Source organism: Drosophila tropicalis, unplaced genomic scaffold, assembly GCF_018151085.1.
Source record: "Drosophila tropicalis isolate 14030-0801.00 unplaced genomic scaffold, ASM1815108v1 contig_1190, whole genome shotgun sequence".
Lineage (NCBI taxonomy): Eukaryota > Metazoa > Arthropoda > Insecta > Diptera > Drosophilidae > Drosophila > Drosophila tropicalis.
The window spans coordinates 3,031,371-3,056,163 of NW_027172561.1; the positions used below are offsets into that span (position 1 = coordinate 3,031,371).

General features: G+C 37.6%; 2 protein-coding genes and 1 long non-coding RNA gene across 5 annotated transcripts in view; 1 reads left to right on the forward strand and 2 right to left on the reverse strand.

Moving 5' to 3' along the window:
• The window catches only part of LOC137578772 (uncharacterized), a 115,353-nt gene that overhangs the window by 9,172 nt on the left and 81,388 nt on the right, over positions 1-24,793 (forward strand). For 2 of the 3 annotated variants that reach the window (XR_011032765.1, XR_011032766.1), the window contains exon 9: positions 480-561. The exons of the other annotated variant lie outside the window; for it this stretch is intronic. The gene's annotated coding sequence lies outside the window, so the exon portion shown is untranslated. The remainder of the gene's footprint in view (positions 1-479; positions 562-24,793) is intronic. 3 annotated transcript variants of the gene reach the window in all.
• On the reverse strand, positions 385-923 carry LOC137578792 (uncharacterized). The gene is made up of 2 exons (XR_011032770.1): positions 722-923; positions 385-661 (listed from the first exon to the last, which is right to left on the reverse strand). It is a non-coding gene; the product is annotated as an uncharacterized lncRNA (long non-coding RNA).
• Positions 12,072-13,421, reverse strand: LOC137580183 (protein terminus-like). The gene has a single exon (XM_068294101.1). It carries the CDS (start codon positions 13,419-13,421, stop codon positions 12,072-12,074), a length of 1,350 nt encoding a protein of 449 aa, XP_068150202.1.

The window sequence follows — 24,793 nt, forward strand, 5'->3', positions numbered from 1 at the left end:
TTTTTCTTCCAAAAGTTATATACACTCAAAGTCAAGCAACAATTTGCAATAAACAGAAGGGACTTCATTCTGTTCCCAACACTGGTTTTCAACAACATTTTTCTCGTCAGTGTTGGAAAAATTTGAAAAAGCAAGTATGCAGAAATGTGCATGTTCTATCTATAAAGTGGCATCAAAACATTTTGATTTCATTAACTTTTAAAAATTGACTTCAGTGCTCAAAAACGGCTCTGCGTCCCTATGTGCAGTGCCAAGAACAGAAGACAACTCTCTTTCTCTGTTAAGCGCTGCCAGATCTCCTTAATAATACTAGGGATGCCAGATTGCATCGAACAGTTACTGATTCGTAAAGTTAAGAACTTTTTAAATGAATTTTTTTGCCAATTTATCTATTTTGCTTAGATCAATAAGAATTAATCTTTTAATGGTAAAAATATTTCTCTATACTAACATAAACGATTAATTTGTATGCCCCACAGGTAAAACATCAAATGAAATCGTTGGATAGATCATGATCTTGGCATATCTTCATATCCATGATATGCTATCTATTGATTCCAGGTGAGTCATGACATTTGCAGTTCAAAATTGTCCTCAACGATTGTTGCCACAAGTCCACACGAATTGTTTACATACATTTGATTCCCATTCTCTGGTTGGGCTAGGCATAATGGAAATCAAATGAAAGTGTTTAATTAAAGGTTTTCAACATTATACTTACTCCAATGTGTAGCCACAAAAATGGGGAATGGCTTGCATTTCCTCTAAGCTGGACAAATGTAGCTGGTTAAGTAGATCTTGTAATGATGCTAGGTGCTCCAATCCTACAGAAGCCTTTGCATAGGCATGCCATTTAGGCATTTCCCTATGGGTTCGTGTCATTAAACTAAAAGCATTCAAGGGATTCGACACGTACGCTTCCCTTTCCTTTTGACTTTCATTTGATTTATGCTCCATGGAACTAATATATCTAGAAACTGCGTAAATTTTAGTAATCGAGTGTATCAAACTTCTCGGAAATCTAACTTACAATTTTAAAGCGGAAATTTTCTCTGTTAGTAGTTTGGCGTAACTATTAAGATTAGTTGCAAATTTTTGCTCTAAATCCAACAATTTATGTGGCTTTTGGATAGAATATTCATCTAGTGCAATCGTCCTATAGCTTCCAAAAACTAAAATAATGACTATACCTAATACTAAATACATATTTTTTCTCTTTGCACTGGTAATTTCAACTAAGAAAAAGTTTAGAACACACTTGCTTCAAACTGCAATTAGTAACACCAATTAGAATATTTTATATGTCTGATGGCAATTTTCATGCCAGATTTTCAAGAAATTGAAATGGAAACTACAAGGCATCTGAAACGATGAAACGATTTGCCAATTGAGCTATGCTTTAATGCATTTGTTTTCAGTGGTCTAATAGTCTATTCGTTTATCACAAATCTGATAAATGAGAAAGACAAAGAACCTATTCAGACAGCTTATCATAAGCACACATGTCAGTGGGAATATTTGTGAAAAATGAAATTGGCATTTGAATTAAAATGGATAAAAGGCAACTCACTCTCGCGGCACACACGTGTCCCTGTGTGTGTGTGTGCCAATTTAAGAGAATAATGTTTAAATTAATTGCCGTAAGGCTCTTGGGATGATGCTGCTTATAATGATGGCATGAATTTGTACTATGACTGCGAATTATTTTGGACAAAAAAAAAGCAGCAGAAGAAAACAAACGAATGTCAGTCAGCCAGTCAACCTGATTAGAACGATTGTGAGTGACTGAGTGACAGAGCTAGTTGTCGCTTGTCTTTCCCTCTCTTTTTGGCTCTTTGGCTGCCTGTCAAAAACGAGATTATTACCGCAAATTGTTTTTGGCAAAAGGCATTATAATATCATCATGTGATTATTACACATTCTCTCTTCGCATTTGATTATCTATGGTCTGGCGAATCATTCATGCTTAACTCAGCTCAGACAATCAAACCAGATGCTTAATGCTATTTGTTTATTGAGTGGGAATTGATTGCAACGAATTCAAGACAGGCTAAGCAAAAATATAAAAAAAAAAAAATCAAAAAGAAAATAAAGAGATAAAGAGAGTAAGAGACTGTTACGCTAGCCGTCCCGCCAGATGTTGAAAGTGCCCTAAAAGGAAAAAATGTAAATTTGCCATTTACGACGACAACGACCAAGACGAAGACGACAAGGATTATGTATGTATATGGTCATTATAATTTCAATTTATTGCAAAAGTTCACTTCAAATAGCCATCTTAGGCAATACTACATAAATATATCATTCGTGGATAACGTTTCGATAGCCATAAACGATTTAATCTCAAATTGTACGAGTAGCAATAAACAACGTGGCAGCACTTTCAAAGTCTTTTCGCTATGGACTGACTATAAAGTGGAAAATTGGTAATAGCTTTTATACCCTGTAGCCAATACCAATAAATGAATGTGTAATAAAGTCGATCTTTACTTGTTTATAAACATATTTCATACGACACGTTGTCATTTCCATAAACACCTCTAGCCACTTGGCTGTGAATCAAAGTGCTTTGGGAAAAAGAGGAAATTTAAATCAAACGTTTCGTTTAAGAAGAAGATTATTTCAAAGACATCACAAATAGGTTTATCTCAAGAACCATAATGTTCCATCATTAGCAGACATTTCTTAAGAACTCCAAAATTGCAATGGCCATACCTTTAGGCGTCATAAAAGTTAGTTAGTGTAAGAGCTTCGACCTTAAAAAACTAGGTTCCTTGAATAAGTTTGGCTTTTCCAAATATTTGTGTTTTATGGGACTTCTACTTTAACAAGTTAAAGATATAGCATATACATACATATTTACTTTATATGGCCCTGGATGTTTCCTGCTAAGCGTTGCACACCTCTGACCCTTTCTGTAAAGGGTATCTAAAAACAATATGTTAAAAAAGTAACGTTCAAGAACTTTCCAGAGCAATGCACACATGTATTCTAATTGCGTATGTATTTGAACGCATACATCTATCTATCTCTTTTTTGTATTTGAATACTGCGCTTGCCCGACTGAATTACTGGCACGCGCAATTAGTCTCTAATAAACTTCTGAGTTGTACGGACGTGTTACTATTCTTTTATTCTGCCTGCGGTATTCGGGTTGTGCGTCCCCTCCCCCCCTCAACAGGTTATGGGCCCAGGGCACGGTTTTGAATAGTAAAGTAATGAAGTGATATATTTAACGATTTATATCAGAGAGCATTAAAGCTACGAATAAGTTACGAACTTTATTCGGGAGAAGAGACTCAAAAGACAACATGAGTAATCTGTACCACATCGAGAAGTTGGACGAAAAGAATTATGATTCTTGGAATATACAAATGCGCAGCGTGTTGGTGCATTCAGACCTGTGGGATGTAACGGCTGGAAATTTGCCCACGGTGGGAGGTGTCGATCTCGGAGGATTGGATCGGAAGGCCCTAGCAAGTATTACGTTGAGCGTAAAACCATCGCAATTGGCATACATAAAAAATTGTTCAACGGCATTTGAGGCGTGGACAAGACTACGAGATGTCCATCAGCCAAAGGGACCGGTGCGGAAGGTATCGCTGTACAATAAGTTGCTAAGCTTACGCATGACAGACGGTCAAGATATGCCCAGTTATATACAGTCTGTCAAGAAACTCTTTACACTCTGAAAAAAAAAAACGAATTTTTTAACTTTAGATACGAAAAAAAACAGCTTTTTATTTAAATTAACGATTTATTTTCAATTGTAATCAGTAGATTATTCAATTTTATGTTAAATTTAAGAAGAAAAAAAACAAAATCATTAACGCAAACAAAAGAAAAACAACAAAAAGGAACTTTACTCAATCTTGACACTGTCAAGAAACTCTTTACACATTTCGTTTTGTTCTAATGTAAACTAAATTATATGCTAAATTATTATTATTTACATATGTACATTTTAGTATTTGGTATGGCCCCCCTTGGCACTAGCAACATGTTGGAGGCGTTTTTTCATTGATCCTACCAACTTTTTTATATATTCAAGAGGGATGTTTTTCCACTCTTCTAAAACAAAATCTTTTAGCTGTTGGCGGTTCTTTGGGTTCCTCTTTCCCACTTTTTTTTTTAGATAGGACCACGCGTGCTCAATCGGGTTAAGATCGGGGCTCTGGGGTGGTGTATCAATGACGTTGCCACAGTTGTATAAAAGCCAAGAGCGGACATTATACTCTTTATGTTTGGGGTCGTTGTCCTGGTAAAATTTGAAATTCGGCTTATTGTCGCAAACGAATCCAAAATTTATCACACTTTGGGTTAAGTATGTTTTCAAAATTTCGAGGTACTGTTCGGCGTTCATGGTATTTTCGATAAATGACAGTTCACCGACTCCTCGACTGGAAATACAACCCCACACCATAACGGAAAGTTTCCCAAACTTCACAGTTGGAATAATATGCCGCTGTTCCAGGGCAGTGCATGCTTTTCGCCATACTCTGGGTGGTCCATCGTTATAGTACAGCATAACCTTAGTTTCATCGCAAAATATGACGTCGTCCCAATATTCTGCTGGGTGGTTCACCATACGAGAAGCGAAAGTAAAGCGCTTTTCAATATTAATTGAAGACAGTAGCGGTTTCTTGCGAGCCACTCTAGAAAAGTACTTATGCCGTAGGATGGCTTGGCGCACAGTCTCGTGTGATACGACTAAGTCACACTCTTCCTTAAGATCCTTAGCAAGGGTTCTCACCGAAATTTGCGGATTTTGGTCAATTTTTCGCATGATTAGGCGGTCGGCACGTTTATATATCTTTCTTTTACGGCCACCTCCATCCTTTACTTCAAGGCGACCCTCCTTTTCCGCGCGATTTATAACGTTATAAATTGTTTTTTTTGATACGGAAAACATTTCTACGAGTTCTGAAACAGATTTACCCAATTGACGATTATATAAAATCAATTGAACTACTTCAAAGGTCAATCTTTTGCCGGGCATTTTAAAAATCTGATTATTACGGTAATTAGATGCTTACTCAACGAATTTTCACAATCAAATCAAAGGGAATGCAAAAGAAGAACCGCGTGATAAAGTTCTAAAAGCATAGTTAACGGTAAATCACCGTTAATTCTACGAATAAGAGCAAAACAGATGAACAAAACGAAATGTGTAAAGAGTTTCTTGACAGTGTCAAGATTGAGTAAAGTTCCTTTTTTGTTGTTTTTCTTTTGTTTGCGTTAATGATTTTGTTTTTTTCTTCTTAAATTTAACATAAAATTGAATAATCTACTGATTACAATTGAAAATAAATCGTTAATTTAAATAAAAAGCTGTTTTTTTCGTATCTAAAGTTAAAAAATTCGTTTTTTTTTCAGAGTGTAACGAGTTTCTTGACAGACTGTAAATGGTTTCTCTGATGTGTTAGATCAGCTTGCAGGCGCCGGTGTACAAATAAATGAGGAGTTACGAACTATCATTTTGTTATCGAGTTTACCACCAGTGTATGAGAATTTCGTTGTCGCCATCGAGACGCGCGACGATTTGCCCAGTTTTGAAATTCTCTGCATAAAATTAAAGGAGGAAGCAGAACGAAAACGTCTAACTGTAACGAAAGAGAATGGGCAAGAGGCATTTGTTGCTATGCAGAACAGAAACAGAAATCAAAATGCACGCACACAGAGAAATCGTTCGCAAATTACTTGTTACAAATGCGGCAGGCAAGGGCATGTCAAAGCACAGTGCGGCAAAGAGAGAGTCGATAAAAAAGAGAAAGAGTACAAATACACTGAGAAAATGGAGAACAAGCAATGTAGCTTGATAAATGCTTTGGAAGCAGAGAATATGAAAAGAGAGAAGTGATGCTTGGATTCTGGTGCGACGAGTCATATGTGTTGCGATAAGAGTATGTTTTCAGATTTCTCTGTACATGATGAGAAGATCAGTCTGGCAGATGCGGGGTGTTTACGTGCAGAAGGCAAAGGAAAAGTCACTATACGGACTGGAATATGTAAATTAACAATGAACAACGTGCTTTATGTACCAGGGCTGGCAGGAAACTTTATGTCAGTGGCGCGTGTTATTGAATATAACAGTGTTGTACATTTCGAAAAACATATGGCCAAGATCATACAAAATGGTGAATGTATTTTAGAAGCAAAAAAGATAGGCAACTTGTTTGTTTTTGAAGCTGAATCGGAAAATCTTTTTGCTGCTGTCGGAGAAGATGTATCATTGTGGCACAAACGCTTTGGTCATCTTAATTATAAAAGTCTGACGCAAATCGCAAGTAAGGGCTTGGTACGTGGGCTTAGTGTGACCAACTTCGCGCCCAATACTCCATGTAAGACATGCATGGTGAGTAAAATACATGTTCAGCCATTTCCTAAGATGACAGAAAGTCGGTCCAGTGAACTTTTACAATTGGTTCATAGTGATGTCTGCGGACCTTTTGGAACAAAATCACTAGGTGGTTCACGTTATTTCCTAACATTTATTGATGACAAATCTAGGCGAATTTTTGTGTATTTCCTCAAGGGCAAAGATGAGGTTTTTGGCAAGTTTCTGGAGTTCAAGAGTCTAGTGGAGAGGCAGACAGGGAAGAAGCTAAAATGTATCCGCAGTGACAATGGACGAGAATATGTGAACAATGCATTCGATGACTACCTGAAGAAAAACGGGATATTACGCCAGTTGACCATATCGTACACTCCACAACAGAACGGCGTTGCGGAACGAGCTAACCGCACTCTGGTGGAAATGTCTAGGTGTTTGTTGGCACAGTCTGGATTATGTTCGCCTACAAGCGCACTGACAAACCAAACGCCAATGGAAGCGTGGACTGGCAAGAAGCCATGTATTAATCATCTTAAAGTTTTTGGTTCTGTTGCAGTTGCGCTATCCAAGGGTCACCAGGAAAGTAAATTCCGACCAAAAGGAAAGGAATATCGCATGGTGGGATATTCAAGAGAAGCAAAAGGATACCGATTATATGATGGAGAAACTCGCAAAGTGGTTGAACGAAGAGATGTTCTCTTTGATGAAAGAGATCCCATAGAGCAAACTAATTGTACGACGGTTATGTTTGATTTGCCTGGACGCTATAGGCAAAATGAGATAGCAGATGCAAATCCAGAAATAAATGAAAGCGAGAGCGACGCATCAGAGGGACAGTCTGCTGAATCAGATGCTGAAGAGGAATCGTTTCATAGTGCACCTGAAGAAAAGCTTGCACAAGATGAGAGCGAAATGCGGGTAGGACCTGGCAGACCACGAGTAATCAGAACGGGAAAACCTGGACGGCCGAGAAAACAATATAATATACTTGCTTCGATTGTGGCTGGTGAGGTACCAATTCCATCGACCTACGAGGATGCCATAAGTGGACCATATGCATCGCAGTGGCAAGAGGCAATGGACAAAGAGTTTGGAGCTCTGGTAAAAAATCAAACTTGGGAGCTGATAGACCTAACAAACAAACAACGAACAATAGGCTGCAAATGGGTTTTTAGTCTGAAAAAGAATGCGCAGGGAGACATTGAACGTTTTAAGGCGCGATTGGTTGCGAAAGGATGCTCGCAGCAGTTCGGTGTAAACTACACCGATACATATGCACCTGTATGTCGATTAGAAAGCGTAAGGTTTGTTTTGGCGGTGGCAGCAGAGTTGGATCTTTATTTACATCAAATGGACGTATGCACAGCATACCTCAATAGCGATCTGGAGGACACGGTGTATATGAGGCAACCCATGGGGTACACAGACAAAAATCGTCCAAAGGCTGCATTACATTTGAAGAAGGCAATCTACGGTTTGAAACAATCAGGAAGGGCATGGAACTCTAAGCTGGACGCTGTATTACGAGATTTGGGTTTTAAACCATGTAGTAGTGAGCCGTGTCTATACCAAAACCATGGTGAAGAAGACTTAACATTAATTCTTGTTTATGTTGATGATCTCCTTATAGCTTGTCGTTCAAAACAGAAGATGGATGCCATCAAAGCAGCGATATCAAACGCGTTCGATTGCACAGACAAGGCTGCAACTGAGCTATTCCTGGGTATGGAGATTCATCGAGACGGTGAGCTTGGGCCTATTACTCTAGGCCATTCCCAATATATCAACGATATGTTGGTTCGATACGGTATCGAAAACTGCAGACCGGCGGTTACTCCTCTTGACGCAGGGCATCAAGTGGCATGCGACAATAAGCAGTGCAAGAGGGTTGACATAGGGTCGTACCAGACTCAAATAGGCGAACTGATGTGGCTGGCTCTAACCACCAGACCGGATATATTGCATTCAGTTGCAAAGTTGGCTCAGCGAAATCAAGATCCGCATTCAGAGCATGAAGCAGGTGTGAAGCACATCCTGCGGTATTTGGCATCAACGATGGATAAAAAGCTACGCTATAAAAGGACCGGCCAAGCTTTTTCTGGATATGTAGATGCCGATTGGGGTGGTGACAAAACTGACCGCATAATGACTTTGTGAATATGTTAAATTTGAGTTAACTTTGTAAACATGGTTGCATTGAGGAAGGGTGTTAAAAAAGTAACGTTCAAGAACTTTCCAGAGCAATGCACACATGTATTCTAATTGCGTATGTATTTGAACGCATACATCTATCTATCTCTTTTTTGTATTTGAATACTGCGCTTGCCCGACTGAATTACTGGCACGCGCAATTAGTCTCTAATAAACTTCTGAGTTGTACGGACGTGTTACTATTCTTTTATTCTGCCTGCGGTATTCGGGTTGTGCGTCCCCTCCCCCTCAACACAATATAAAGCGACGTGAGTGAAATTAGCCATAAAGAACGGGAACTATACTGCCACAAATAGCCGAGTCCAAGATTCATTAGGCACAAATGGTTTTTACTCAATGCAACCGATGTATTTTATGAGTACGAATACAAAACATATTGAATCATAAATATTCATAATACATATTAGGTGTAGGCAAGTTGTATGCATCACATTTTGTATAACTTTGCAGACCCATTATTCATTTTCTTGATGACAATTGTTCATACAAAAAAAGAAAGAAAAAAGGAATAAAACAAATATATAAAATGATGAATTCAAAAATTTGTATAAAATGAAATTTCACCCATTTATCATCTCTGTTGACATAGATATATGTATGTATTCCCAGGCATTTCAATCCAGATTAGGCTCTAACGACAAATTACATTTCTTTTTTGTCTGTTTTCAAATGAAGAATAAGAATGTGTTTTGCCCCGATTAGGCGATAAGTCGCTTATTACTGAAATTGTTTAAAAACAAGAAAAGACAAAATAAAAACATGAAAATTTTAAGAAGTAGTTTTCTTTGTCTCCAGATAGATTTACATACATAGATTATGTCTCCATAATAATTCCCAGTAACAAAAAGGTCAAGAGGTTTTGCAAATTTAATTTCAATTATTGGATGGGAAGGTAATAAAACAAACTGGGCATTAAGAGACTTTTTTTAGACTATTAAAGAATTATTAGCTTATATTTTTTTAGAAAATATTATTCTTATTTTAATCGTTTTTGGTCGAAATTCTGGCTGCAATTGAACACAAATGTTGTCAAGGTTAAGGAATAAAAGCCTGTTGTCTTTATTCTATTGTGATTCGAACTATTCTGTTTGTCTGACATTTAAACAATTTACTCGTTGATTCTCTCACATATGCATGTGTGTGTATGTGTATGAGAATCGCAGTATTGTGTTCATTGTTCTGACATTTTTCCCTCAATATATAGTATGTATCTACATAGCTTACTGTCTCGACATGCGAAAATGATTATTTTTCTATTAAAGTCTGGGTTTGCTCTTGTGTTTCTGTATCTATATCTGTGAGTGTGTGTGTGTGTGTGTTTGTGGCTGTTTGGATGGATATATTTCAGCATTTATTGTATCTGGCAAAAACAGTTTTCATTGTGTGTTGTATAAGTGTAACAATTGATTTGGATTTCGTCTTTTGGCTCCTTTAAATAGCATTGAGTTACGACAATGGAAAAAAATGGAAATGAAATCGAAATACTTGTGTCACTCACACATCATCAGATGGATGGATGGATGGATGGGCGAATGGATGGCTGAATGAATGGATCGACACTGTTTGGGTGGTGGCACTTCATTTAGTTTATGTCTTTTGTCTGCTCTTTATGTTCAAAGATATGGCTACAATTTGAATGAGAGTCTGCCTTACAGACAATTGTGAAAGTCGTATCTACTACTTCTGTCTTATATTTCAATTCCATTTTATTTATGTGCTGCAAAACGTTTTATGAGCAATGTTGTTTTCCGATTCCTTTCTTTCGCACATTTAATCATTTTCCTTCTCATTCATGGTATGGGAGAAATGAAGGGGCGGGACGCGCCGGTGGGGTTGGAGTTAGGTAGGAAGCGGAACCTGTTGGTCGGTCTGGTGCTCAAAATGGCGGAACTAATGTGTCCAAGCAGTGCCGGGCTGATGCCGCTGCCATATTAGAATTATTATTATGAAAGGCATTTAGGTTTTAGGGCGTGACGACGACAATGACGACAAACAAAAAAAAAAAAAAAAAACACGAAATGGCAACGCGTAAATTCCACACAATTTACTAAACAGTCAACTTTGACGAAGGACGACATGTCATTTCGTTCCTTTTCTTTTTTTAACCTATAACCGCAACCAAAGTATGGAGAGAGAGTCAGAGACGAAAGGCGAGTAAAGGAAAATCGATTTCTTTACAAAAAAAAAAAAAAAAATGAATTTAAAATTTTTAAAAGTTTTCTTTGGTTTACTCTAAAAGTTGTGATAACTTTTGCTTTCCTATTTACAAGTTATTGATTGAATATTTACAAATGTTTATATGCAAACACCGACCGATCCCATTTCGCAGATATGATTATTCTTCTCTCAAATAGAAATCTCCACTTTTTGGTTATCTCCTTGAACCTTTCACTTACTTTATTCTCTTAAATTGAATCTATATTTCTTGTAATGTTTGGCCATGGTCATAATATGGAAAATATTTGCCAAACATACAATGAACCTCTCGTTTTATTACATTTCAAAAATGTCCTGGAGCAATTTTCACAGCTTTTGTTTCCGACCAGAGAAAGGATAGAGTGTGAGAAAAGTTAACAAATTTTTCTCTCTTTTTTTTAAAATCTGCCCGCAAACCCCATTTATTGTGGTTTTGTTTTGCTTTGGCAGTCAGCCAAAAAAAAAAGGAAAAAAATCAAAATTATCAACTTTAGTACTTCTTCCTCTTCCACTTGCTAATTACACAATGCAATTGGGATTGGGGAGCAATTGGAGTGAGTGAGTAAATGAAAGAGCTGGAGGCACAACAGCAATTTGAAAATGATGTCACTTGTCTTAAATTGATTTAATGAACAGATGTTAAAATTAATTGATCTAATTGTATGATGGTGTTTGATTTTGATTGAAAAGAGGGATTTTCGGGGGGAAAGCAACTGAATTTTATTCGCAGGGAAGGTGCCAATGGTAAAAGTGTCATAACTCGTAAATCAACAAGTAAAATTGAGTTATTCAAGTGAAAGTCATTTCGCGCGTGCACAAAGGATAGACGGATACACCAGAATATAATAGAATAGAATAGAATAGAACAAGACAAACAATTGGAATAAAAATACGCACGAGCAGAGCTAGAAGATGCTAGTAAAATACATAGAAATAAGGACCAAGACAAGAACCATGTCCAATTGAGTGACCAACCAGGCAAGAAAAAGAATTGGAATGTGAAAAAGGGAGAGAACACATTTAAAATGCAAACGAAAGCAAAAAAGGTCTCTGAAATGCGTTTTAAAAATCTAGAAAGAGTCAGAGTCAGAGCTAGAACAGGAGCCGTATAAAAATGCAAAGGCCATAATTCAAGAGGTGAGGACAAAAGGACAATACAGAAATGGTTGTTGGGAGCAAAGTTGTTGGCAAAGGCAGCAACTCAATTAAGTGTTCCTTGGTTGAATGGATAGAGTCGTAAAACTAATGCTGAAAATGTAAATTTAAAAAAAATTATATAAACACACAGTGGGTAGTTTTAGGCTTAAAAATTTGATTTATTGAAACTTATTTAATAGTATTTAGTCGGACTATTATGCTGTGCATTGCTTATGACCACGCAAGGTCCATGCTGAACCTTTACGGAACTCTCACTACGCCAATCGCATTCGATGGGCACAAATTGACCCTTTCGCATGACAGTTTTCGGTTTGGTTATGCCATAGCAGGCATATTGAAAGACAGTTCGGGATATCGGCAGACATTGCTCATAGATCTCAACAATATCGGCATGCATGCTGTCCACTGTGAAATCCTGACCGCAATGCAATTGCTGATGTATATGCAATTTACTCGAACGACTGAACTGAGTGCAACAACGACGGCACTGCAATGAGGATGAACGGCTAGAATTGGAGCTAGTAGGTGAGGAGGATGTTGAGGATGGAGATGCTGGCGCCGATGAAGAGGTGTCCTCCGTGGCTAGTCGTGTGGGCAGTTCATGCAAACGTTGGAATTGACCCAATATATTATTTAGTATGAGGAAATTCTTATTGGGCAATTGTTGAAGGGTTTCGCTTATGTGATAGGGCACCACATAGATTTCTTTGGTGGTTCTACATTGTTGCAGGCCATAGAGATTGACCCGCATATTGGGTGGAAAATAGCCATGGCATTCACGTGAATGCTTTAAATAGGCAGCTCGTATGGTGGCCAAATCGGATTCGCTGCTCACTGACGAAGACGAAGATGATGATGATGATAACAATGACGACGCTGCTACCTCTTGCCTCAGTTGCAATGGCAAAGAGTATTGCGATTCAATCGTAGAGTCACCATTATCTTCGATACGATTACGCTTTACTTGCACTCTCACACGGGTTATGCTGCATTCATCCAGGCTCATGTCCAAATAGTTGTGAATCCTTTGCATTAGCATATCGTAGACCACACTGACACACTCCTCAATGTCATAGTGATGTTCCACCTGAAGATTCCCACTCTGGAAAATTAGCACCTGATTCTCCACATTCACATAGCAGGCCAAATTGAATTCCACACTCAATGTGTTTGCCTGATGGAACATCCAGCGCAATAGCTCTGGCACTCCACGGGCACAAGTCTCGCCCATAAAGTGTTCCAGTTTATCCTTGGCACTCTCATCGCAAAAGAAGAATGTCTCAATCTGGCGTGCCTCAATGATGTCCAGGACAGCTTGCTGCTGTTTGCTTAGCTGGAGCAACTTGTTCGCCTCCTGACCATTGTGTAACCAATGCTGACTAGGTGGCTCATCGGCATCTATGCAACTGTAGCAGGTGGCGCACTCATGCAATTGACCTTGGGCATACCATTGATGATGAAAGGTTTGAGTGGTTGACTCATTGGTAAATACAAAACTTGAAATTGGCTCCTCGTCAAACATGATGGCAAGTAACTTCTCTGGTTGTTGTTGTTGTGTGTATAGCACAAGATTCAATTGTGAACTGATATGCTCTTTAACACTTCACATCGATTATATATACCCGTGCAGGTAGCTACATAACTGAGCAGATCCTACCTGATCCACACTGTGGGTTTGGGCCCACGCAAGACTAATCTTGGTTTATGGTGTATTTTATTAGGCCCATCTGTTGTCGGTTTTGCAATCTCCATATGTCATCGCCACCACCTGATTAGCTTTGAAAATTAAGGTAAATTTGCCTAACCTAGGAAAATCCCAAAATCCCAACTTTTATTAGTAAGGAAAGCTACCTGCTGCCTGGAAAGAGGCAACGAAATTGAATACCAAAATGTGTCCGAGTTCAAGAGGTTTTCGGGCAACAACAATTTCTTAACAATCATGCTTAAACCATTAACTAATGGCAAAGAAATTATTATTAGCAACAAATATATTTATCCTAACAGAATATTTTAAGAGAGTGAACTCCAGTAGCCAACACAATAAACGAAAAAAACGAAAGTTCTTAATCAATCGGAACGGCATTATAGCTCAGGCTTAATAGGCATCGATACTGTGTGGATTATAATATTATTAAAGTGTCCCCCGTTCATAACACACACGTCAATAATATGTGCAGAAATGTTGTTTTAAAGCGCTTTTGGTATTCTCTGTACTTAAGCTTTCACTGAATCCCATAATTCAGCCATACATACATGAGGTGATTTTGATGTGGATGAGATTTAATGAGATTAAAACATAAAATTCTGGTACTCTGCAATGCATTTAAATGCATTAATGAGCTGAAAGAATTGTAAAAATATCGCTGAGTAAACTTCAAATACAAAATGAATGATATATGTGTTTGTGTGTATATAGGGTGTAATTTCATGCTGTTGGCAAACCACGCCCAATTTGAGTAAGAATCCTGCGATTTGCAGTAGTTAAACGTCATCAACTAACCTTCATCGCCATCGTCATCATCGTCGTCACCATCATCATCGGTGCCGTCATCGTCATTTGCCACTCGAAATCCTTTTTCTATTTCCATTTCTTTTTTGTCAACTGGTCGCCACTATGCATTTTGTTGTCGCCACGCAAACTAAGTGGACAATGGCCACCTCGTGGCAAGTGACGCGACAATGGTGTTGGTTTGCCACCCCAACCACCCCAACCACCCAACCACCCATCCACATCAACTTGGTCACACTGCAGTCACTTAATTTCCGTTTCCGTTTTTTACGCTTCATTGTTCTGGCCCCGTTTTGGCTTGGCTGCTGCTGCCTTTTGCCTAGCCGCGTCTCTCTGGCGTCGACAGTGTTCCTGTTTTCCCTTTTCGTTTTTTTTTGGTTTTCCATTTTCTCACTGTCCACTGTGTATGTGTGTGTTACTCCCTCGTTGTGGTTGTCTTTGTTGTCCTTTTTTGGTTTCAATGCTGCTCTAAATAAAATATGCTTGAAAATTAACAAAGGCAATTAGAAGGTACTTAAAGCTAAAAAATACAATGATTATTTCTCGGCAAGTTGCACCAACCCAGCACCACTCATTTAAACCCATCTACATAGTCTTTGTCATTCATCCATGTGCCCGTTGGCTCTTTTATTTCTGGCTTTTAATGGCTATTTAAATGTGGTAAATTCTCTATATCCATAGGGGATGCCCTTTCATATAAAAAGGATGCCCAACATAACTTCTACTCTTCCCCTTTTTTCATTCATGAAACGGAATTCGTATCTAGTTTTAGTCGGTACATTCCGACCACCAAGTCTTAACAATTAGAACACACAAGTATGTAGAACAGAACAATACATTTCGAATAACTTCTCTATAATCAAAAGCCGCAAAGTAAAGATCGTTCCATGTTTAAAAGATAATTTGAATTGTTATCTTATTTGGCGAAAGAAAACGAAAGAGTATTAATTGATTAGACCATACGTTGAAATATTTTTCATATTTGTCCTGCTCGTTTTATTTATATATTCCCTTAGTTTTTTATATTGTATATATTTTTCCATTTTTATTTCTTTATTTTTGTTGAGGTATGTGAAACAATGCTGCTCCACACAGAGCGCCAGGCATGGGGGCAAAAAGTTAATTAAGTCGGAGAGATGGAATGCGTTGAGGGAACAAGGAGGTAGCAGATGGAAGGCGTTTCTGCCTAGCTACTACTCCAGGATATGGTAGAGCTTTGAAATGTGTGTTTTTTTTTTTTGCAAACTAAAATGCAAAGAGATAGGTGACGCTTGTAGATTTTACTTAATGCGGCACTCAGAAAGTTGTACTTTGAAGTTGGTTGGGCCCCTTAAATCCTTTAGCCTCTTTGAACCACTTTACCCAAAAATGCAATCCCTTCTGAAATATTTGGCACAACATTGCACTCAAAATCAAATCAAATCAAATACCAACTGTAAAAGTGTTATTTCCTATGGTCAGAAGAACCAGAATGTGTGAAACCGAATGCTAAATGACAGACTAGACCGGAACAAAATAGAAGAGTACAAACTAAAGACGATGCAGTCAATCAACCGTTGTATGGATCACATGCCCAAACAGGGGGGTACAAATGGCAAACAAACATACACACATACATATAAAACTATCGATCCACTTTACTTCTTTACCTCTCGTTCGGTCTCTTGTCACTTTCTTTTTTTCTCTAGTTCTCGAGTTGTAAAATTTTGAATTGCTGGTTAATCCAACTAACACTTTCTATTTTCTTTCCCTAGATACCCTATAGGGATTTGTTCTTGTAAAAGAGTATGTAAGGTTAAAGTCTTTTACCGAAATGGACTTAAACTAATACAACCTATTCACATATGTATATTCTTGAGTTGATAACAAATAGCATAACAAAGTTTAAAAAGTTCCTAAATGCTGACGTTGCAGGGTAATTGCAAAGTCAAAAGGTTCCAGATTTTTAACTTATCTCATTCTGCTAAAAAGTTAAACTAAAGACCTCGTATAATGGATATGCAGCACGACCATCAGAGGAGGAGCAGGGAAGATGGCTAGTCTGAATAGACAGATAGACGGACAGGTGTTCCAGCAATCCAAGTGAAAGCCAGTAAAATAGAGTTGGATAAAATCTGTGCATGGGTTTTGTCTTCTATTATTCCCCCTTTTTTTTTTGTTCAGTTCCCTTTCTAGCTTCCTTTTCGTTTCGTTTTGGCTCAGTGTTGGGCTATCTCAAAGTGTTGACATTTTGTGTTTTTACTCATACATATTTTGCCTTTGGTCCGTCGTCTCAGGCTAGTTGGGTTAACAGTTACTTGGACATATTGTTGACCAAAAAACAGACAACACTTTTGGTTTGCAGCCAAACACATGAGTAGGAATATAGATATAGCTAAAGCTATAGCCATACGTGAGGAAAATTGTTGGTTTTGCAATTTATGCCAACGGACAAAGTACATGAGGATAAATGCAAAGAGAATTCACCCCCATTTCTTTCACCTACAAAAAAAAAAAGAAAAAAATAAGAAAAATACACACACACACCCACACACAAATTTGCACACAACAATGATGGAAAATTCGTTTAGAATTGTGTTTGATAAAATCTGAGCACCCAAAAGCATTTGAATGAAAAATTTAAAGATTATATAAACATATGGAATTTTACAAGAGCCCATGTATTAAAGATATTCCTATAGGTGATGGTTTTAGTCGTTTTAACATATTTTAGATTCACCTAAAGGACTTTATCTAATTGTAAGTTTAATCGTCATGTGAAACGTCTTGTTCTGAGGTAAATCTATTTTATAATTCCCCGTTTTGAGTTAGTGTGTATAAGTTGAACACATTTAGCTTAGCCCTTTTATTGGGTTGCTTAATTTTTGTGAAATGAACCTTTCGTGCTGCTGTATCATTTGTCAAAGTGGATTAATTTTGAAAAGTTTTCTCTTTTGGGTAAAACTCATTTTCAGGCACTTAACTCTTTATCAAACTGTCTAGGTCCAAGCAAACAGTGTAATCTTGACAACTTTAATTGAATTTTATGATTTGTAAATCAAAGTTTTAGTATTTCAATTTTGTTTGTTTTTTTTCTTTTCACGCGTTCTTGGTTTGTTACTTGGACTAGTTTGTCGGTTTGTGTGCTTTGGTTTTCCATTCATCTTGGTCATTTGCACTCCAAAGCTGTTGCATTTGGAAATGGAGGGTTTCTGGTTTTCTTGTCGGTGGCGGTTTCTGTGGCACTGAAAACTTTAAAAGCTGCAGCAATTTGCTCTCGTTCTTCTTCAGTTTTCATTTGCCAGTCCTGTGGAGAATGCAATTTTCCCATGCATTTAACTGTCTAGAATTTTTCATGGCAATTTTAATGTTATTTTCTCACAATTTGCTGCCTTAATGCAAATGTCTGATGAAACTTTTCCACTTTATGCACTCAAGTCGTGAGCCTATCCAATGGGTTTTGGGTGAGGGAGAACAAGTTGGAGAAAAATGTGACGCGTGGTGGCAAATGGCGGGGTGGATGGAAAAACTTGTAACTTGTGCTGCAGTTTGTGTTAAATTTCATATTCATACAACAAGCAACAACACCAACAACAACTACTACTACTACTACTACGACTACGACTAACAACAACAATAGCAGCGACATGAACAAAAACAAAAAGGTGGGTTGGCTCTGTAAGTGGATGGGATGCGATGGTTGGGTTTGTTCTCCCACTCGGTATTCATCCACTTGACGCGTCTGGCTGCAAAAATTGCCATAAAAAGGGAGAAAAAGAAAAAAACTTTGGCTGTCTCAATGGCAAAAGTCGTCAAACATTGTCGCCAACATTGCCGTTGCGTCTTTTTCGTTTTCATCGTCCTAGCTGATCGTCTCCCAACCAAGTTGGTCGTCGTCTTCGTTGTCGTCGTCTCAGTCATCTCAGTCGTTTGCATGCGTAATTCAAGCAATCTACAAAACGTAGTCTGAGACTGAAGTAAGTGGCAAGGGTCTTGGTTTGGCTTCAGGGGCGTTCCATGACATTCCTGTCGCCGCAGCTGAAGCCGCCGCAGCGCCGTCAGCCTGTCAGTGGGTTTGAGTGAGCCGAGGTGTTGACGTTTATGGACCAGGCGGCGAAAATCTCCCCCGCAATTTGTCAGCAAGTTTTGTGTTGAGCTAACAACTAAATTCTATGCTCCTGCTGTTGATGTAGCTGTAGCTGTAGCTGTAGCTGCCACAGTCAACTGCAATGCAAATTATGCAAATTTTCTCTCTTTCAGCCTTTCACTTTCTAGCTGACTGACTGCAAGGTCAACTGACATACAAACATTCATCCTACATACTATAAAAACAAGCAATTGTGAACCCTTCTTTAATGCATATTTAGTAAAAGAAACTGACTGTGAGTGAAAAGCTGAGCAATTAAAATGCTTTACAATTTTGTCAAAGATTGAGTCACTCACTCACTCACTCACTTCTCGGGCTCTGTGCCTGGGTTTTGGGTTGTCATTAGATGAGGTTAGAGATGCATCACATGGCATACCCTGAGTACTTGTGAGTTTATGTCCTTAACAGCTTTGTCAACAGTTCTCAGTTATTAGTCTCAGTTTGTATGTGTGCTCACGGGTATATCGAGAGAAACAATGATGAGACTGACATTAGCAGAAATTTTCAAAATGATACTTGATGAAATTGTAAGGATATACCACATAGCACATACATATGTATACTTCTTATATATGTACATATATTATGTATGTATGTAGATTTGCCTCTCGTCTACTTGGCAATTTTCAATGGTCTATGATGAACTTGCTCTTAATACCCTAAATGGAACAAAAATAGTAAAACTCATGCTTACTGAGATGATTAAAGAAGAGGAATAGCAGGAACACAAGGAAAGGCAAATTGAATTAGTGTTATGAGTTAGCGGCCGAAATGGAACTAAGTACCGTCTCTTTTAACTTCCTCTTTTGTTTACTCAATAACTCACTGACTCCCTCGTTCATTGATGTACTACTTCAGTTTTCCTCACACTGCACACTAACCTGAAGCCAGAATACAATCTCAATGTAGACTGAACAAATAAGTCAACTGCCATTGAGTGACTGAACTTGTTGACTCATTAAGAAGTGAGTAGTCTATTAAAGGAAATTATATACTTTTATTTTTACTTACATTCCATGTTTGCATTTAAAAAGTATTTTCTGATTAAACGTAAACTCTGTCTTGTATGTATTAAGCTTAAATAATTAATAATATTATTGGGTATTTGAGTAGTCGATTCTTGTTCATATCCTCTCGTTCCCACCTTGAGGAACTCATTATGTATGCCGGTCTATAAATGAATCTAGTTAATTTATTGCATTTAATTGAACTGCATTTCATATGAGCTTTTCCCTGGTTTTTGGGGTCATCGCTGTTTGTGTGGAGAAATGAATCTCTTGTCTATTTGTGTTCTTAAGCTTATTAAGTTTGTTTTCCTCACTTACCTACTTACCGAACATGAACTCTATATAGTATATAAATCCATCTGTCTTGGTTCTGGTTAGCATTGCATTTAATAATTCATACATATGCATTTTCAATATTGACACGTATAATTTATTATTGCAGCAAATTGTTTATGCCGAAAATTGTTCTACTGATGTTTAACTTAATTCTGTTGAAATTTTTCGTTTGCAATTTTCATTAGTTTCCTTAGATTTTCTTTTGCAAAAAGGGCAACAAAGGCAAAAAATGTTCCTCGCTGCCAAAGAAATTTACTCATTAAATTTATTCCGGCACCTCCCGGCGCGATGTTGCTCCATCATCAGGAAATCTGTTTAACTGCCCATTTAGCTGCTATAATGTTGCTGAGAAGGAACACAAAATCAATGCCTTGCATTTTAACAACGTTATTGAAATACCCTTTATTAAAACACATCAATTCGAAACTGTGTAAAAACTTACTTTCTTTTGTAATGAAATAAATCCACTGTCGCCACCTGCCGAAAGGCGGAAAAAGTAAATGTAATGGGCATGCATATTAAGGATATTAACTTGTAACTTGTGAACCTTTCCTTAAGTAGGGTATTTAAATGGACCAGAGCAAAATGTGCGTTGATTATTTTATCCCTTTTAACTTTGCTTTTCATTTGCTTACGTTTCGCTTTTATCTCTTTTCTTCTTCTTTTTTTGTGCTTTTTTCCGCTTTTGGAGTGCAGAGCAAATGCATTTCTTAATAATCCTTAATCCTTTCGAGATACTCTTTACCTGGGATGATTTTTTTTATAACTGGTTCCTATTCATCCGCTTTCTTTCTTTTGCTTGCCTTTTTAAGGCTCGGCTTTTTATCTCTTTTCTCATTAAAAGTGGTAAGTCGATCAGTCGTAAAAATTCATTTAACATTCAATCAATTTGAAATCGCTGTAAAGCGTACATTGGGGCCAATCAATTTTTCGTTGGCACTAATTTGATCTAAAAAAAACCACCGAACCAAAATGTTTGGTTTTTTCTAGACCAGAACTATGTAAAGATTCGTTCAACTAAAGTACAAACCATTAATAAATCTTTGATAATAAGTTTCTATTCTCCTTTGGCCGTCCCCTTAACATGAAGGTGTAAGTAAATGTTTGAACGCAAATTTAGAATTGCGTATACGCAATGTGCTTTTATATGGGTGATGAAGATAGGCGTATATACCAAGTTTCAACTCGATGACTTTAATTTAGACTTTACGCTAAAAAGTCGGTAATTGGACCCAATGTGGAGGAGCTTCTAAATATTTCACTTGAAAGGTCATTTAAATTATCTCTTGTCCTCAATCACTAGGCGCAATATTTGGCCAACAAGCGACCCGATAGAACTAATAATGGTGCAATATTGTCCTAACGGAAGTGCTGTTGATGCCATTTTGTATATATGTACATATGTACGTACATATACATATATTAAAATGTATCTGGCACAAAAAATGTATTGTACTCCTTATTTGTAACCACCGACTGGCATTAGTAGATCCTTAAGAATACTACAAAAAGCTGAGTAAAAAGGCCTTCTTCGGCTTACAAAATCAACGAAACCGTAAGTCGTTGAGCGTTAAATGATATTATATAGCGCGATAAGGGATAACTTTTAAGCCTTTTTATACCATCCATCCATAGGGTGAAATGGTATATTAAAGTCGCCAAAATGTATGCAACAGGCAGAAGGAAGCTTCTCCGACCCTATAAAGTATATATATTCTTGATCAGGATCAAGCAGAGTCGATCTAGCCATGTCCGCCTGTCCGTCCATCCGACCGTATGAACACCTAGATCTCGGAGTCGGTAAAAGCTAGAGCCACTAAATTTGGTATGTAGACTCGTGTAGTATGTAAAGTGATCAAGTTTATTTCAAATTTTTGCCACGCCCCTTTCCGCCCCAGCAATTAAAAAAAAGCGTTTATCTGGAAAACTATTCTAGCTAGAGACACCGTATTTGGTATGTATATTTGGTTAGTAAATGCGCACATTATGTGTGTGTGTAAAGATTTTGCCACGCCCCTTTTCGTCCCCCGTAATTTGAAATAACTCGATTATCTCCCGTGTTTTTCTACCTTGTGCAATCAAATTTGGCACCCCGAAAATTTGATCCAGTCAAATACCAAATTTGATCAAAATCGGACAAAAATAGTCGAGTTATACATTTAATTTAAATGATTTAAACGTTTTTCCATAAGGCCGGAGTTGGCCGTTGGCTTGGGGGGGGCGCTAGGGTGCTCGTATGCTTTAGTGAGCGAGATACTAAGATATGCTTGCAAAAACATGTGAAAAAACAGTTCAAGACTAAAAGAGGACACTCTTATATACAAACATAAGTGTAGAGAGGTACATGCTCTGTTTGGTAAGTACGTGATTTGCTTACAATTTTCTTACTCATATGTATATGTATGTATGTAGATGTAGGGCGTGACCGAGAGTATGCGTTCCTCGTTCTCGATAGCATACTGAAAATTGATTACTTGCTTAATTAGCCAAAATTTACCATCAATTAGGACTGTGGCTGCATTGGGAAAGTGTGTGGCTGCAATTTGGACGATTAATGGATAGAATACCAAAACCAATCTTTGAGCGACAGCCACTTGATGGCACACATGAAGTGAGTGTGCTTCAGCTTACTCCAGTCACTTCGTTGGTTTTATCTATGCAACAAAGGCAGGCAGCACCACATCATAGTCTTTTTGCTTGGCTAATTAGGCTAATTTGCAGATAATTAAGAATCCGCATTGCAAAACTGTGGCTGTTGAGCAAACAAAATGAAACAAAAGAAAAGAATTTGAAGCTTCTAGGGATCTCTCACCTGCTGGCCACTTAACTGGTCTATTCCATGGCATGGCTTAATGGCGGATATATTGGCATTTCCCTGTCGTTTTTCTAGACAGAAATCCCTGTTCAAAGTGCAAAAAATGCAGCAAATTAAAATAAAGGCACGTAAATGGCCTTAATACTTTTGTGGTTGCCATATGGATGCAAATGCAAATTATTGGTGACTGAGGTATAAAACTGAGTGACGTTTCGCCAGATTTCATAATTTTGTTTTGTCCCCCATTGTGTATTTCCTCTTCTCTGACTGACTCTCCACCATCGTTTATCGTTCTGTCGGCGTCATCTGACTTTTTTCCATATTTATTTTCTGCGTAATTTCATAATTTATGCATAATGAAATGAAAGTTGTGGTTGGGCATTTTTTTGAGCACCGGAAGTTGTCTGCGCTCCTCTTTGCTTGAATTTCCCTACATCTCTTCGCAGAGGCCCCCTCTATATATGTGTGTGTGTGTGTGTTTCTAGAGGGGAGCCTCAGTGTGTTGGCTGCTTGCCAACTGACATTTTTTCAAAGCCCTGTCTAGGCAACACCCAACTGACATTTTTTATTTAAGTTTCTCCTCCTCCCTATCGTTCCTCCATGTCCTTTCCGTTGCTTATTCATACATATATATATATATATATATAATTTTTTTCTTTACTAATTTAACATTTCAGCGTCCAATTAACATTTTAAGCCAAAAAGCTTTAGGGAGTTCCATAGCAAAGAGGGGAAGTATGTATATGTGTGTGTGTGTGTCTAAAAGAAAATGTTGATTATGAAATTTTTATGCACCCATTAATAAGTGCAAGCTGAAGAGTTTATCAAATTCATAGACATTTCGTATGGCAAATAATATTTTGTGATCTTATACATCAGGATAAATATTACCTATTCTACTCAAAGTCAAAATTAATTCTTTGGTCAATCCGAAACAAAATGAAGTGTGCCACAAGGATTGTTCTATTTGTTTTGTGCTTGTTTTTTTTTTTTTTGTGTTTTTAACCTTCGTTTGAAATGTTTTAAAAATCACCCACTAATTAATTTTCTTATAAATTTAGAAACATCTTTGCATTCGAGGATATAGTCATAGTCTCTCCTCTCTCAAGGTAATGTTTTTGTATGCTCTACAGAGTTTTTGCATTCCACAAAAATAATGCAAAAAGTAAAAGAGTCCAGTATATATAAATATATAAGCCAATGAACCTTTCAAAAATGTCGAAAATAAAAATAATGAATCAGTAGGATGATGGATTCTAACAGTCGGCTAACTCCCACTTGGCAGTTCCACCATAAAAGGAATCGTTGAGCCAAAGCTGGCATAGTTTCCTATGTTTAGAGTTGAAAAGAAAGAGAGAAAGAGAGAGAGAGAGAGAGTGACAGATAGAATTATTCATATGCAAGTTACTTGAATGCCAGGTAAATGCAAAATTTTATAATTTTCAGGATAGAAATATGCAGAAATTTCTCATACGCATGCTCATTAAAATTGAAATTATGTTTATGTCTCACTCAGTGTTTGAGAGACCAGCTACGTGCACATAAAACACAGGAACCCTTTGTCGTTTCTATATAGAGGAAGAGAAAGAGAGTGCAGGGGTGCGGGCTAAAAAAGTGGGATAAAAAAAACAACGTTCCCTAGTTGCTGCAGCAGTAGTGTGTTAATTTGTGCGTAAACGTTTCGCTAACGAAGCGAAAACCTTTGTGGGCCAAGAGACAGAGGCCAGAGAACGCGTAATTGAAATGGCATTTAAATGTGTTCAGGGACCTTCGGTATGCAAGATGAAAATCGAGTGGGGATTTTCCGTATGAGAGAATGTCATAGGAAATGAAATGTGTGGTTAGTTCGAGGGTTGATGTGATTGATTGTATATATGTACATACATATATCATTAAAAATAAATACAAAAAAAACCTTAAAAGCTATAAAATCGATTACAAAGATTAAATGGGACTAAGGGATCAAGGAATTAAGTTGATTGGAATCATTGCTTAACCGCAAAACCTCCCCCTCATTTTCAATCAACACATTACGAACACTTTAGCAAACTACTTGTGCCAGCTCGCAGATTAAGAATCCAAAACATTTCAACCATAAATA